Source organism: Zootoca vivipara, chromosome 15, assembly GCF_965207765.1.
Source record: "Zootoca vivipara chromosome 15, rZooViv2.hap1.1, whole genome shotgun sequence".
Taxonomy (NCBI): domain Eukaryota; kingdom Metazoa; phylum Chordata; class Lepidosauria; order Squamata; family Lacertidae; genus Zootoca; species Zootoca vivipara.
This window is the reverse complement of record NC_142598.1, coordinates 3497524-3512338: the sequence shown is the minus strand read 5'-3', so window position 1 is coordinate 3512338 and position 14815 is coordinate 3497524. Positions and strand designations below refer to the sequence as shown.

Here is a 14815-nt window from a genome sequence, read left to right as displayed (position 1 = left end):
AAAAACCACACAGGCTTAAATTTAAGCTACTGCCTTTCATTTTCTAATTGAATGGAACCTGGTTTGAAGGAATGTGCATTCAATAGGAGTATTCCTCAAAAAGCTGCAGAATACAATGGAGTGTGGCTAATGTCAGGGGCAAAGGTAAAGGGACCCCTGACCATTAGGTCCAGTCGTGACCGACTCTGGGGTTGCGGCGCTCATTTCGCGTTATTGGCCAAAGGAGCTGGTGTACAGCTTCCAGGTCATGTGGCCAGCATGACTAAGCCGCTTCTGGCGAACCAGAGCAGCGCACGGAAACGCCGTTTACCTTCCCGCTTGGAGCAGTACATATGTATCTACTTGCACTTTGACGTGCTTTCATAGAATCATAGAGTTGGAAGAGACCACAAGGGCCATCCAGTCCAACCCCCTGCCAAGCCTTCAAACTGCTAGGTTGGCAGGAGCTGGGACCGAGCAACGGGAGCTCACCCCGTTGCAGGGATTCGAACCGCCGACCTTCTGATCAGCAAGCCCTAGGCTCTGTGGTTTAACCCACAGCGCCACCTGGGTCCCCTACTGTCAGGGGTACTTTGCGTGCAGAATTTGGTGGCCAGGTTGCTCACCGGGGCAAGATGGTTTGAGCATATTACGCTGATCCTGGCCCAACTGCATTGGCTGCCCATTACTTTCTGGTCACAATTCAAAATGCTAGCTTTGACCAATAAAGCCTTAAACGGCTCAGGACCGCAATACGTCAAAGACCATATGAAACAACCCAGACCCTGCAATCATCAGCTGAGGGCCTTCTTCATGTGCCTCCTCAATAGAGGCCCAGAGGGTGGCAACATGAGAATGGATCTTTTCTGTGGCGGCTTCCCATCTGCGGAAGGCTCTCCCCAAGAGGCTCGCCTGGCATCTTCACTACACATCTTTAGGCACCAGGCAAGTATGTTTCTCTATAACCAGGCCTTTGGCTGATTGAAATTTCTATGGCCTTTTAAATGTGTTTCATAGAATCATAGAATCATAGAGTTGGAAGAGACCACAAGGGCCATCCAGTCCAACCCCCTGCCAAGCTTGTGGGAGGGGGAGTTATTAGTCTGTTTTTGTTCTTGTTTTATTATGTTATCTTGTGTTCTCATTTTGTATTTTTATGTTGTGAATCACCCTGTGATCTTCAGATGAAGGGCAGTATATAATTTTAATAATAATAATAATTGAATAATAAAATTAGGAAGCTGCTCCCCACTCCTTCACTAGATGGGTAGTTGCCATAGTTTTCAGGCAGATGTGGGTGCAGGATGCCACCAACCTTTTGAGAGTCATACAGCAGGCAGAAACTGAGCAGCTGCTTCTCCCTCTAGATGCTGGTGTGAACAGGTGTTTGAATCTGAACTTATTTCTATGGTTTATCTCATATCATAAGTACTGTATAAAATTGACATAACTTACATATGACATGAGATTCTCCATCATGAAGTTAGCTTGTCTGTGGTACAAACCTGATACCAGCCATCATACCTGTATCATGAAGTGGGTGCATGTGACAAACTGTGGGGTTGAAGTCCTGGATTGCACCCACTTCAGGCTACAGGGATGATGGCAAACCAGAGCAACATACAGAAATGCCATTTACCTTCCCACTGTACCTATTTATCTACTTGCACTTTGATGTGCTTTCGAACTGCTAGGTTGGCAGGAGCAGGGACCGAGCAACAGGAGCTCACCCCGTCGCAGGGATTCGAACCGCCGACCTTCTGATCAGCAAGCCCTAGGCTCTGTGGTTTTTCCACTTAAGTTCTTTCCACTTAAAAAGGAGAGAGAGGAAAAAAACTCTCCCTAGAACATCAGGGAGAGAAGTTTATGCTGAAAACATTTCTAAACTTACATGCTTATTTGCTTCATGCAGCAATTTCTTTATTTAACTTGAGGGAGCATTCCGGCACATTCAGTTCCCCTAAAGAGGCTGAAGTGATATACCACAGGTTGCAACCTTGCCCTTTGACGGGTAGGGAATGCTAATCCATACCCTCTGGTGTCCCAGACAAAAGTAATCATCAGGAAGATAATTCCTCTTGACAGCAGCCACAATCCTGGGTTAAACAGGAAATGGGAGCCACATGGCCACCCTCCCTCAGGGCCACGACTGAACTGTGAGGTGCAACCAATGCCAGGCCAGCTGTGGTTAACACAGAGTGTCCCCTCCACCTCCTGTATTGTGATAACATTTGTCTAGCTGAACTTGGTATATGCCTCCCCGAACGGAAGCATCTGGCACCAGCTCCCTCCTGGGAACGCAGCCCAAAGTTCTCATCACTATGGCAAGCACAAGCATTTGGGGACAATGCCGGCAGGCAGACACAGTGCAGTACAAACATGCCGCCCCTTTGCATGGGAATGCAAACAACACAGCAAACCCAAACAGAGCGAAGATAATAAAAGGCCCAAGTGGCGTGTGCGCGCACTGTGTTGCCTCAATAGAAACACTCCACTCTGGCACCCTGTGGCAGCACACTCCATGTGCCCCCTCAGTGAAGAGGCCAGTCTCTCATTCTCTCTCTCTCTTTCACACACACTTCCTCTGCAGGGCTGGAATAGCGGACACAAAAGAGAGACATAAATGCAGAACTCCCTCATGTAATTTAGGCTGTAGAGGAAGTGAGAAAGAAGAAGCAATGCCATTAGCCAAAACGTGTGCTAAGGAAGGAGAGGAGGGTGGTGGGAATCCCCCAGAACTAAGAGGGTCATTTGCCTGTCTCATTCAGAGGGAGATTATTCCCAGAATCCTAAATATAGTGACTGAAAATGAAATGAGTGTGAGCTGGAAAGAGCCGGTTCAAATACCACCTCCAGTTCAGTGCCCCTGACACCTGTAATAAAGGGTTTGTAGAATCATAGAGTTGGAAGAGACCACAAGGGCCTGGAAACGATGCCTTATGAGGAACGGCTTAGGGAGCTGGGTATGTTTAGCCTGGAGAAGAGAAGGTTAAGGGCTGATATGATAGCCATGTTCAAATATATAAAAGGATGTCATAAAGAGGAGGGAGAAAGGTTGTTTTCTGCTGCTCCAGAGAAGCAGACACGGAGCAATGGATTCACACTACAAGAAAGAAGATTCCACCTAAACATTAGGAAGAACTTCCTGACAGTAAGAGCTGTTCGGCAGTGGAATTTGCTGCCAAGGAGTGTGGTGGAGTCTCCTTCTTTGGAGGTCTTTAAGCAGAGGCTTGACAGCTATTTGTCAGGAATGTTTTGATGGTGTTTCCTACTTGGCAGGCGGTTGGACTGGATGGCCCTTGTGGTCTCTTCCAACTATGATTCTATGATTCTAAGAATGCTTGGCCTACTTCACAGGGTTGTTGTAAGGAATACTGAGATCAAGGATGTGAAATCCTCTGAATGTTAAAAAAAGAAGAAGTTTGTTTTGTATCAGCTGAGATAAATTTAATCAGGATGACCTGTGGTTGATTCATTATATTAGATTGCTTTTGGGTTGACTTTGTTTAAAAAGGCTTTTATATGTAGTATTATGAAGCCCTGACTTTTTTTGTTTGTACTGCACACTGAGTTTTGGGGGAAAGTGGCACAAACAAACAAAACAACAAACAAAACAACAAATCATTGAGTAACTTTCGTTCAGACCTTAACATCTGTTTGATTTCGTTCCACTGGTGGCTTCCACTGGGGACATGCTATGCCTTGTGTTAGGTCCACCCCATGCTGTGATCTGAATTGTTTAGCAGGCACATTGACAGATGCTGCAGCAGAGGTGCAAGAGCAAAGTGCTGAATATGTGATGTTTCTTGCTCAGTTAGGCATGGAGATAATAAGACTGACCAACCTTACAAGGTTATTGTTAAGATTACAACAAGATAAAATGTGTGGCTCAATTGGACCACACAAAGCAACACACATACAAAGCAACTAGCCGCCAGGAACATATTGCTTGTGTGCCTTGCAGAAATACCCAAAATCACCTCAGAATTTAGGTTTAGGCAAAATTCAACAGCAACTCTTACATCTGCTCAACATGCTGCTAAGTCAGCCATGGCACTAACATTGTGGAGGAGGAGGAGGAGATCAAGGGATACCAAGACTAGGGCTGCAAGAGTATTTATATTTTACCGTCCAGGTGATGATCATATTAGTAGTCTCGTTCCCCTTTCCTTTGACATCAGATGGATTCCGCTTAGGGGCTAGAAAGTAATGGATCACAGTTAGGTTTGCTTATATATCAGCTCAGATAAAGCACCCCACCACGACTAAGAGGCAGGTAATGGCATTTTCTTATGTCAAGCCACTTGTTCCCTCTCTTTCTCACATTTGGGCTGTGAGTAGCCAAAACAGTATCACACATGAGGGAAGTAACAGCAGGCTCGGGGGAAATCCCAAGGTTTTCAGAAATACAAAAAATATTTAGGAGACAGAAGAATTAACAGAGGAAAAACCTTAAAGCAGTCCGATTAAGATCTGTGCATTCTCAGTGGCTATGAAATTCTGCCTGTTGCAGGCCGGGGGTGGGGGGGAGGAAAGCCTGGTGTGGGGAAGAATAGAATAGTGGGGCTGGAACCCTGAACAGAAGCACTCTGAGCTGTAACATTTCGTCTGTGTGCATTATGTCCCTGTGTATCATAAGCACTGTTGATTCTTGCATGCAGTACCTGCTGCTGCCACCATGGGCAGCAGTGCGCAATGCATTCCTTGGAGCCTGGATCTGCTATCACTGTGGATCCTGCCGCCCGAGGCAATCGCCTCACCTTGCCGCATGGGTGGGCTGGCCCTGCTACAGGGAACGATGCATATAGAACACCTAAGCCCCAAACATGCTTCTCCTTGGCATTGTGGGCTTCCTTACCTGCAGGATTTGTGACATAGCTGACAGGGTGGGAATTTAACGCACTATCCCCGTGATCATTTCTGGCCTTCACATAGAAGTTGTATTTCCTGAATGGAGAAAGGTGAAGCGTGGCCCACGGCTGGTTTCCTGGTACAGTGGCTAACTTTTCCATTTTTCCTTGCCCAAAGTTGCTTTCGTCACAAAATACAGTATACTCTGTGGGGAGAGTAAAGGCCATGTCAATAGTTTAACAGACTAAGCCCCTCCCAGAAATAATCAAGGTCATCACAGCCTTTGACTGGGAAGCCCCACCATAACCAACTGGGAAAGAGATGCATTCTCTGCACATGCTCAGAAGCGCTCACTTTCCTGCAGGCAGTCTCACACAGAGACAAAAATAACATTGGAGCAAATGTGTGACTTAAACAGAGCTTCCAGTTCCAAGTATATCTCAAATGAAGCACAGCATTGCTTCACACATAATACAGCAACAAACCCAGTAAGGAGTCAGAACTAACCCCTTATGGCTTTCTGACAAGAATACCTGCAGGAGACAAGCACTTTCTGACAGTTGTTTGTCACACTTGAGATGTTTAGTTCTATACTTACGAAAATGAGCTGTGAGTCTAAAGCACATGCTAATGAGATTCTTTACAAAATGCATTGGTAGTGGCAGGGAAGTGCTATAAACATATGATGCATTTACAGCCATGGTCCTTAAGGCCCACCTGGCTTCAAGATACCGTAACTCGTTTTCTACCCTGCCTTCTATTGCAAATAATAATAGGGAAACCGCAGAGTGATGCCATTCTGCATCCATAGAGAATTGTGGCCAAAGATGCCTTTCAATTAGTAAAACAATTCAGGTTGCAGATAACTCTAGTATTTTTGTTGTTGTTGTTTAGTCGTTTAGTCGTGTCCGACTCTTCGTGACCCCATGGACCATAGCACGCCAGGCACTCCTGTCTTGCACTGCCTCCCGTAGTTTGGTCAAACTCATGTTCGTAGCTTCGAGAACACTGTCCAACCATCTTGTCCTCTGTCGTCCCCTTCTCCTAGTGCCCTCAATCTTTCCCAACATCAGGGTCTTTTCCAATGATTCTTCTCTTCTCATGAGGTGGCCAAAGTATTGGAGCCTCAGCTTCACGATCTGTCCTTCCAGGGAGCACTCAGGGCTGATTTCCTTAAGAATGGATAGGTTTGATCTTCTTGCAGTCCATGGGACTCTCAAGAGTCTCCTCCAGCACCATAATTCAAAAGCATCAATTCTTCGGCGATCAGCCTTCTTTATGGTCCAGCTCTCACTTCCATACATCACTACTGGGAAAACCATAGCTTTAACTATACGGACCTTTGTCGGCAAGGTGATGTCTCTGCTTTTTAAGATGCTGTCTAGGTTTGTCATTGCTTTTCTCCCAAGAAGCAGGCGTCTTTTAATTTCGTGACTGCTGTCACCATCTGCAGTGATCAAGGAGCCCAAGAAAGTAAAATCTCTCACTGCCTCCATTTCTTCCCCTTCTATTTGCCAGGAGGTGATGGGACCAGTGGCCATGATCTTGGTTTTTTTGATGTTGAGCTTCAGACCATATTTTGCGCTCTCCTCTTTCACCCTCATTAAAAGGTTCTTTAATTCCTCCTCACTTTCTGCCATCAAGGTTGTGTCATCTGCATATCTGAGGTTGTTGATATTTCTTCCGGCAATCTTAATTCCTGCTTGGGATTCATCTAGTCCAGCCTTTCGCATGATGAATTCTGCATATAAGTTAAATAAGCAGGGAGACAATACACAACCTTGTCGTACTCCTTTCCCAATTTTGAACCAATCAGTTATTCCATATCCAGTTCTAACTGTAGCTTCTTGTCCCAAATAGAGATTTCTCAGGAGACAGATGAGGTGATCAGGCACTCCCATTTCTTTAAGAACTTGCCATAGTTTGCTGTGGTCGACACAGTCAAAGGCTTTTGCATAGTCAATGAAGCAGAAGTAGACGTTTTTCTGGAACTCTCTAGCTTTCTCCATAATCCAGCGCATGTTTGCTATTTGGTCTCTGGTTCCTCTGCCCTTTCGAAATCCAGCTTGCACTTCTGGGAGTTCTCGGTCCACATACTGTCTAAGCCTGCCTTGTAGAATTTTAAGCATAACCTTGCTAGCGTGTGAAATGAGCGCAATTGTGCGGTAGTTGGAGCATTCTTTGGCACTGCCCTTCTTTGGAATTGGGATGTAGACTGATCTTCTCCAATCCTCTGGCCATTGCTGAGTTTTCCAAACTTGCTGGCATATTGGGTGTAGCACCTTAACAGCATCATCTTTTAAAATTTTAAATAGTTCAGCTGGAATATCATCACTTCCACTGGCCTTGTTATTAGCAGTGCTTTCTAAGGCCCATTTGACTTCACTCTGCAAGATGTCTGGCTCAAGGTCAGCAACCACACTACCTGGGGTGTACGAGACCTCCATATCTTTCTGGTATAATTCCTCTGTGTATTCTTGCCACCTCTTCTTGATGTCTTCTGCTTCTGTTAGGTCCTTACCACTTTTGTCCTTGATTATGGTAATCTTTGTACTCTAGTATTTATCCTGTCTTTATTTTAAATGCAGCTAGGTGTGGAGGACCTGTGGATAAACCACCAGAGAATATGGTTGTTCTGCTGAGGTGATTTCAGGAGCTGCTGAGAAAGGAAGAAATAGGGGTACCGGAGGAAGTTTATGGGCATATGCAGGAATGGGGGGGGGGGCAAAAGTAAAACACTGAAAGGGGTATCAGGCTAGTTTTGCAAAACAAAAAGATAATTGTGTGTGCACATTTTGCATCATATCAGGTTCTACAGATTTTTTAAAAAAATGAAATCTGGAAATCTGAGGGTTATGGTTTATTTGGTGGGGGGAATAGCTGCCCCCATGCTTCCCCATCCTGCCATTGCCCATGGTATGACTGGATCCTGCCCTCCCACCCAAACACATCCCGTGTGTGAGAGTTCTGAAGAAAAGCCAAGAATTCGGAGGCTTTGAGTGGGGATTCCAAACTGATAACATGACAATGGTGGCTCTAAGCACCACGCTGCCCTCAGCCCTGTTTCTTACCCTTGATAGGCCTGTTGTGATCATCTCCTGGGGTCCATGTCAGCTTCACCTGCCAGTCCTCCTGCTCTGACAGTTCCAGATTTGACACAGGGCCAGGACTGCCTGAAAGAGAGACCCTCATGTGAGCCATGATGAGGGAGCGACCGCAGGATAAAAGCCCCAAATCTTCTTTGTACCTCCTTTAGCAGTTTTCCCAGAGCTGACCCAAAACATTTTGGATCCTGAGATTAAAATTCTAAATGGCAGCTCTGTCTCTCCCCACCCCACCCCATGGTATAATTAATGTTGTTATTATTTCATTAACGTATAGGGCTATCTAGAAGTGGAAGTAGTTTTAGTTAATACATATTTGTCTTTTAAACATGTCTCTCTCTCTCTCTCCCATGCACACATATATCAATTTCCTCACAGGATCTTATTTCCACTCCTCAGAAGAGGGCAGGAGACTCAGGAGAACCTGAATCATCACAAAACTTTAGTATTATCTATAAATTTATTTTGTTTCGACTACGTCAGACCAACACGGCTACCTACCTGTAAAGAACTCAAGACAACCATTTTACAAGAGGTAAAAGAACCCATATCTGATTTCTCCTTTTTTGGTACTTGCCATATACCCAAAGCTTGGCACTTTTCTCCACAGAGTCAAGAGCTGTCCAAGCCCGGCAGGTGTATATTCCTTGGTCAGAATAGTCCAGGTCAGTGATGGTCAGGGATGTGTCATTGATGAAATACCTAGCAGGTGGATAAAACAAGGGTGCTTTGTAGTTTCCCTCAGTCCACAGGCCTCCACACAACCCTGCCCAGCCCACACCACTCACTTGTCATTGTCAGCGGACTCCTTAACCGGCTGCCCTTTTCGGTGCCACTCAAGACCAGGGCCTGGGATGGTGTCATCGAACAGCACTTTGCAATGGAACGTCACGTGGCCACCCTTCTCCCCTTCTGTGTTTGTAGGCTCCACTTCAAACTGTGTGGCTCCTGGAACAGGGACAGAATGTGGAGTCGTGTCCTCTCTCCCCACCATGCCTTGCTATGGTTTGAGGGATGAGACCTCCAGAAGCCCACATGGCTTCTCTTTCCCTATCGTTCCACAGTGTGACTTGAACACCTCCCATTGTAGACAGGGCCAGGCAACAAATTCTCAGGAAATGCAACCTGTTAAGAAGTTCTCCTGCGCACACCTCACTGAAATGAACCAGGTGGCCACTTTTGACCTGTTCCCCACACTTTCACATTGAATGGCACCTCAAACCAAGTAGGCCTATTCCTGAAGCTGCTCTGATTTAAATTACCTTGGCAGTGGCCTGAATATGCTAATTTTAGGCAGTCCTCAGCAATACAAGACAAAAGGCAAATCTAAACTGTGAGCATGAGAAAAAACAACAAGATTTGCTGCCACCCCAGGAGACATATCATTCTTACTGTGAGGTTACCAAGACAGGATCTTATTTCCACTCCTCAGAAGAGGGCAGGAGACTCAGGAGAACCTGAATCATCACAAAACTTTAGTATTATCTATAAAATCCATCTGTGGAGCTGGCTATACAGGAGGATGGAGATGTTCAACTAAGGGCCTTAGAGCAGGCATCCCCAAACTTTGGCCCTCCAGCTGTTTTGGACTACAATTCCCATCTTCCCCGACCACTGGTCCTGTTAGCTAGGGATCATGGGAGTTGTAGGCCAAAGCATCTGGAGGGCCGCAGTTTGGGGATGCCTGCCTTAGGGGCTGTGGCTGACAGCTCAGAGTGGGCAGAATGTAGTCCATGAGGTGCCCTCCATATGTTGTTGGCAGGGGCATCCCGTCCCATTTTGACACCTGAGGCAAAACAGGAAAGTTGCTGCTCCCCACCCTGTCAAAGCTTTGCTTACGAGGGTCGCACACTGCAGCTTCTGGCAGCATCTCATGCAACTCTCACAAGAACTTGCTGGAAGCCACTGCCACTACTACTCCTCACTTTTCTGATGGTCACTGGGCTCCACCCTGCAAGGTTCAGCTGCCCAAGGCAGTGTCTCAGTCTGCCTCATGGACCTGGTTGCTGGGCAATGCGAGTTGAAGCCAACGTGGTCTGTGGTCAAAGGGAGGATGGAAATTGTAGTCCAACACCTGGCATCAAACTGTCTACCCCACAAAGTAAGATCTGATCCCTTCCCCTGAGGCCTTTCTCTCCGTTTACCTTTAGTGTGATTGCTCAGGCTGGAGAAGGCAGGAAAGTGGAACACCTATTTTTCAATTTCATCATACCTCACTGACCTATGACTGCTATCTTTCCCTTCAAGCCTCATTATGCCTTAGGGATGACTATTTCCTATCCAACTTCTCTTCAGATTCATAACCCATCTGAGAGGTGTGGTGCATTCTGGGAAATCTGCTCCCACCTTTGACAAAAAGGTGGGCGACGATGGAGACATTGTTCTGATCATTCTCGGCGAAGCATGTGAAGTTCCCTGCATCCTCACGCTGGACTTTCTCAAGCTGGAGGGTTCCGTTTGTGAATAGAAAGCTCCGGTAATCTTCCATGATGGAGTACAAGCCTTCTGTAAGCCTGGAAGTAAGAGCAAGAGGGGGCACATCAAGCGCATGAAAAAGAAAATGCTCTGTTGTCAATATGACTGTCACTTAAAAACAAAAAAAATCCAGAGGGATTCCTATGATTTTAAGATTTACACCATAGGCAGAAGGTGCCTCCAGACTGTCAGTGTTTTGCAGGAGAGATTTCCGTGCATACTGGAACTTCAGTTTTGAGCAATCAAAGTTTGCTATGACAGATTGGTGCTAATAATAAAGATCTCACAGCATATATTCATTGTCCCCACACAAATAAGGCATCATTTTCCATTTACAGGTAAAAGTTACTACACTCACTCAATGGCACTCAACCCCAAGTGCCAGAGCTTTGGCACAGAGAAGATGAGATATACACAAATGGTGCCATAGCTGCTTAGGACAAAGTTACCAAGAAAATGGATTCAATGGATCCAAAGGATTCAAGTAACAAGAAAGGAAATTCCAACTAAACATCAGGAAGGGGAAGAGCTGTTCAACAGTGGAACGGACTTCCTCGGAAGGTGGGGAACTCCCCTTCCTTGGAGCTTTTAAAGCAGCGGTTGGATGGCCATCTGTCATAGATGCTTTCTTGAGATTCCTGCATTGCAGGGGGTTGGACTAGATGACCCTTGGGTCCCTTCCAACTCTATGATTCTATGAAATACATCAACCATAGCAGACAACTCACCAGTTCACAGTGGGTCGAGGTGCCCCAAAAGTCTCACAGTGCAAGGTGGCTGTCTGGTTCTCCACCACATTGTATACTAACCCATCCGGGGTCAGGATCTCTGCTGGCAGACCTGAATTAAATCAAGTAGATAGATACATTTGGGGCATGGCACCCTCTAAACAAACAACCAGTTCTGTCTCCTCAACAAAACCCATCTAGGGTTTTGCAGGTATATCAGACCAGCCTTAAGTGAAGGCGGGGGGGGGAGGAGTTGAGGACATGGGTGTTTTTTTACAATTAGTTTGTATTAAATATTTTATTGTATTACAAAACAAACAAATAAACAGGAGAAAGTACATATAGTGTTCCCCTTCATCACATTTACAGCACAACTAAACAATGACCTATCCCCCTCCCACAGGATACAAATTGAAGATATTGTAAGTCAAACAGAAAGGGAAAAAAACCCAACGTCCGGAGGTGGGAATAAGTGTACTTCTCTTACTGACAAATGGGGTCAAGTAAGCCTTCATGTTTTCCTTATATCTCCATAAGTAAAAGGGTTTGAATAGGCTCAGTAGCTAGAGGCCCCTGAACCTAATTCACTCTTTCTGGAGAAACCTCTCTTGGCCTTCCCTCCCCAAGAGGCAAGCAGGATGTGAAGCAGTGACATCTGTGGCAACAAAATGCATAGTGGGCTGGGGTTGATGTGCTAGCTACTAGCCCAGCACACATCACTAAATGGCCCTCCAGGAAAAGTAGCCACAAGAGACTTTATCTTCTTCTTCTTCCTCTTTTTAAATGAAAAAAAAAAACACCTTCAGGTGTCATTTGCAATGTGAGAATGGTGACACCGTTCTGTGTGTGCTCTCTGTGGCCTCCCCCCACCTTGCTGCCCTGTGGAGCTGGTCTAGCCCCACGCTCATCCAAGAGGAGCAGATAAACTCACGGACAATGAGGATGTACGCATTGGCGAGGAGACTGCCATGCTTATTATGGGCTTCACACTGGATCACAGCTGTGTCGTTGGGCTGCACTTGGTTGAGGATCAAAGCTCCTGGCACCACCTTCCTTCTGGGGTCTGGCATCACCTCTGAAACCCAGCAAAAGAGTTTAGGCCCACGAGAGGAAGCATGGCAAGGTGGCATCCCTTTCCCTCACCCACAGTCCGCACCTGCACATTCACTCACCTTCTAGCGGGATCCCATTTATTCTCCACGACACCTCTGGTTTGGGTTGCCCATCAACATCGCAATTCAAGCGCACACTTTCTCCTGGAGCAAAGATCTCGTTCTCGGGCTCTTTTATCCAGTATGGAGCAGCTGAGAAAAGAAGGCAAGAGTGAAAGGGGTGCCTCCCCACCCACAAGCCCAATCTACAGCCTTACTGCTAACTCCACAGACTCTAATCTCATCCTCCAATTCCTACCTATCAACTTCTGAAAACTAAAAAGGAATTCAGGATTCCTCCACTCCTGACCTTGAAGCTCTCTCACCCCCACCCCAGTTACTGGCGCCACAATGAATGTCAAGCCAAAGTTCAGGCTATTGTCATGCCTGCACTGGTAACTTCCTGCTTAGGGTGGCTATTGCAAAGAGCAATATATTTGTGTAATATATTTACTGTCAGGTTTAGCACTTCTCTCACACAAGACATGGAATGCTGGCAGTTTTACTAGTTGAGGTTTATTAGCAATAACAGGCTTTCAGCAATCTGAGCTTCCCACAACTCATTCCTCTCTTCAGGGAGGTAGCCATGTTGGTGTGACACAGTCGAAATATATATATATAAAATTGTCCAGTAGCACCTTAGAGACCAACTAGGTTTGTTCTTGGTATAAGCTTTCGTGTGCATGCATGGGATCTGAAGAAGTGTGCATGCACACAAAAGCTTATACTGTACCATGAACAAACTTAGTTGGTCTCTAAGGTGCTACTGGACAATTTTATTTATTTATTATTTCAAGGCCAAATAAACACCAGACCCGCCCCCGCTTCCTGTCAGTCTTCCTTTGTTCTAATCGCTTGCTCCGCCTCCTATTTCTTGGAGACTCAGGTGCAGCCAGTTCCTGCTGCTCTGGAGTTGAATCCAACTCCCTCCTACCACCTGCCTCCTGCTCCTTCATCTCTGTGCTGCTGCGAAAACTTACAGGCAGCATTCCAGAGCGAGAAGGTCTGATCTCACTTTCCTTGTGTGAAAGAATCAAGTTCCTCTTTTCCTCTGCCTCTTCCTCCCCTTCTGCAGATTCCTCTCTGCCGGCCATGTCTCTGACATTTATAGTGTTACTGGTCAAGCGGACGTTCTAACTTCTTACAAACGGTCAGAATTTCACTTATTCTCGGCTTTCCACTCTACATATGCACAGAATATTGAGTTGCCTCCCCCCCTACCATCCCACACAAAACTGGCTGTCAGTGGCAGGGCAAACAACAGCATGGCAACGGCACATCGCACAGCACACTGTGACAGCTCATTGCCAGGAAGTAGAAGGAAGGAAGGGACACAATGCAGTGGCGGGTGGCTCTGTGTTCCTTGCGATATCTAGACCCACCCTCGCCTTTCTGGAAAAGAACCCTATCCAGGAAACCTTGGGTGGCGTGAAGGAGAGACCTCTCAGGACAGTGCAGGATGTCCTTGGGAGCTTACTGGCCAGGGCTAAGAGTCATTTTAGGGTGAGAGGTTTGATGGGGCCACAGTGAAGGAGTTGCCCCCCTTTTCTTTTCTTTACCCTTTTTGTTGTCTTTATTAAAGGATTTTCATAGTTAGCAAGGATGCATACAAGGCCTGAGTCCTTTCTACAAATCAGTTACATTCGGTGTGAGACGCTGCTGTCATAGAGGTGGGAGGGAGAATCGGGGAGAAAGAAGTGGGGTAGTGATTTTTCATTCTTTTACTTAGTACACATATGTGCAGATTTTTTGTGTCAGTGTTGCGAGGATAGGTTCTATATTTATAGTTTGTTCTTGTTGGCAGTGTGAGATGTTGGTGAGACCAGATCATAGTTGGTTGCATTTAGCTGATTGCAGAGAGTTGTTTTTTTGGGGGGGTCACCCCCCTTTTCTCACAGTCCTGACTACAACAACAAAATCTCCTTCCCACTATTCACTTAAAACAAACAAAATAGACTGCAAAGTCAAGTTTAGCACTATGTCTAGTTTGGTCCCCAAATCAATGGGACCTAAAACCTATGTAATGGCTTCTCCTAGGAGAGACCCCCTCACACACACCCCACCAGAGAGTCCTAGTGCCCCAGCTTAGCTGGTGCCCCCTCTTATCCCACCAACTATGTGTGTGTAGTTGTGGCTGTGGGCATACCCTCGACCGTCACATAGTAGCTGTGGCGGATCGTGCCGTGGTCATTGTGAGCAATGCACTGGTATTCTCCATCATCATCCTCCTCCACGCTTGGGATGCGCAGGGTTTTATTTGAGTTCTCAAAGATTACGCGGTCCGAAAGCTTCCGTCTGTTCAGGTGGACCCATTCTACAGTTGGTGTAGGGCTGCCAGAGACAGGAGAGAAAGGGTGAGGGTAAAAATTGGCTAATGACTCTGGTCTGAGGGCCAGCTCGTTTTATGGCTAAGACCAAGAACTCTCCAGGTGTTGCTGGGGTTCAACTACCATCGTCTCCATTGGCCAATGCTGACTGGGGCTGATGAGGGAGAGCTAGAGTCTTATAGCATCTGCAGGACCAACAG

General features: G+C 46.3%; 1 protein-coding gene across 3 annotated transcripts in view; it reads right to left on the bottom strand.

The window, feature by feature from the left end:
* Positions 1 to 14815, bottom strand: part of L1CAM (L1 cell adhesion molecule) — a 106407-nt gene that overhangs the window by 38473 nt on the left and 53119 nt on the right. For all 3 annotated transcript variants that reach the window (XM_060268696.2, XM_088658320.1, XM_088658321.1), the window contains exons 8-17: positions 14435 to 14619; positions 12310 to 12441; positions 12069 to 12212; positions 11138 to 11249; positions 10281 to 10447; positions 8723 to 8882; positions 8508 to 8636; positions 7902 to 7999; positions 4838 to 5035; positions 4108 to 4178 (exon numbers count right to left, since the gene is read on the bottom strand). In XM_060268696.2, the coding sequence (XP_060124679.2) occupies positions 4108 to 4178; positions 4838 to 5035; positions 7902 to 7999; positions 8508 to 8636; positions 8723 to 8882; positions 10281 to 10447; positions 11138 to 11249; positions 12069 to 12212; positions 12310 to 12441; positions 14435 to 14619 (1396 nt within the window). The remainder of the gene's footprint in view (positions 1 to 4107; positions 4179 to 4837; positions 5036 to 7901; positions 8000 to 8507; positions 8637 to 8722; positions 8883 to 10280; positions 10448 to 11137; positions 11250 to 12068; positions 12213 to 12309; positions 12442 to 14434; positions 14620 to 14815) is intronic.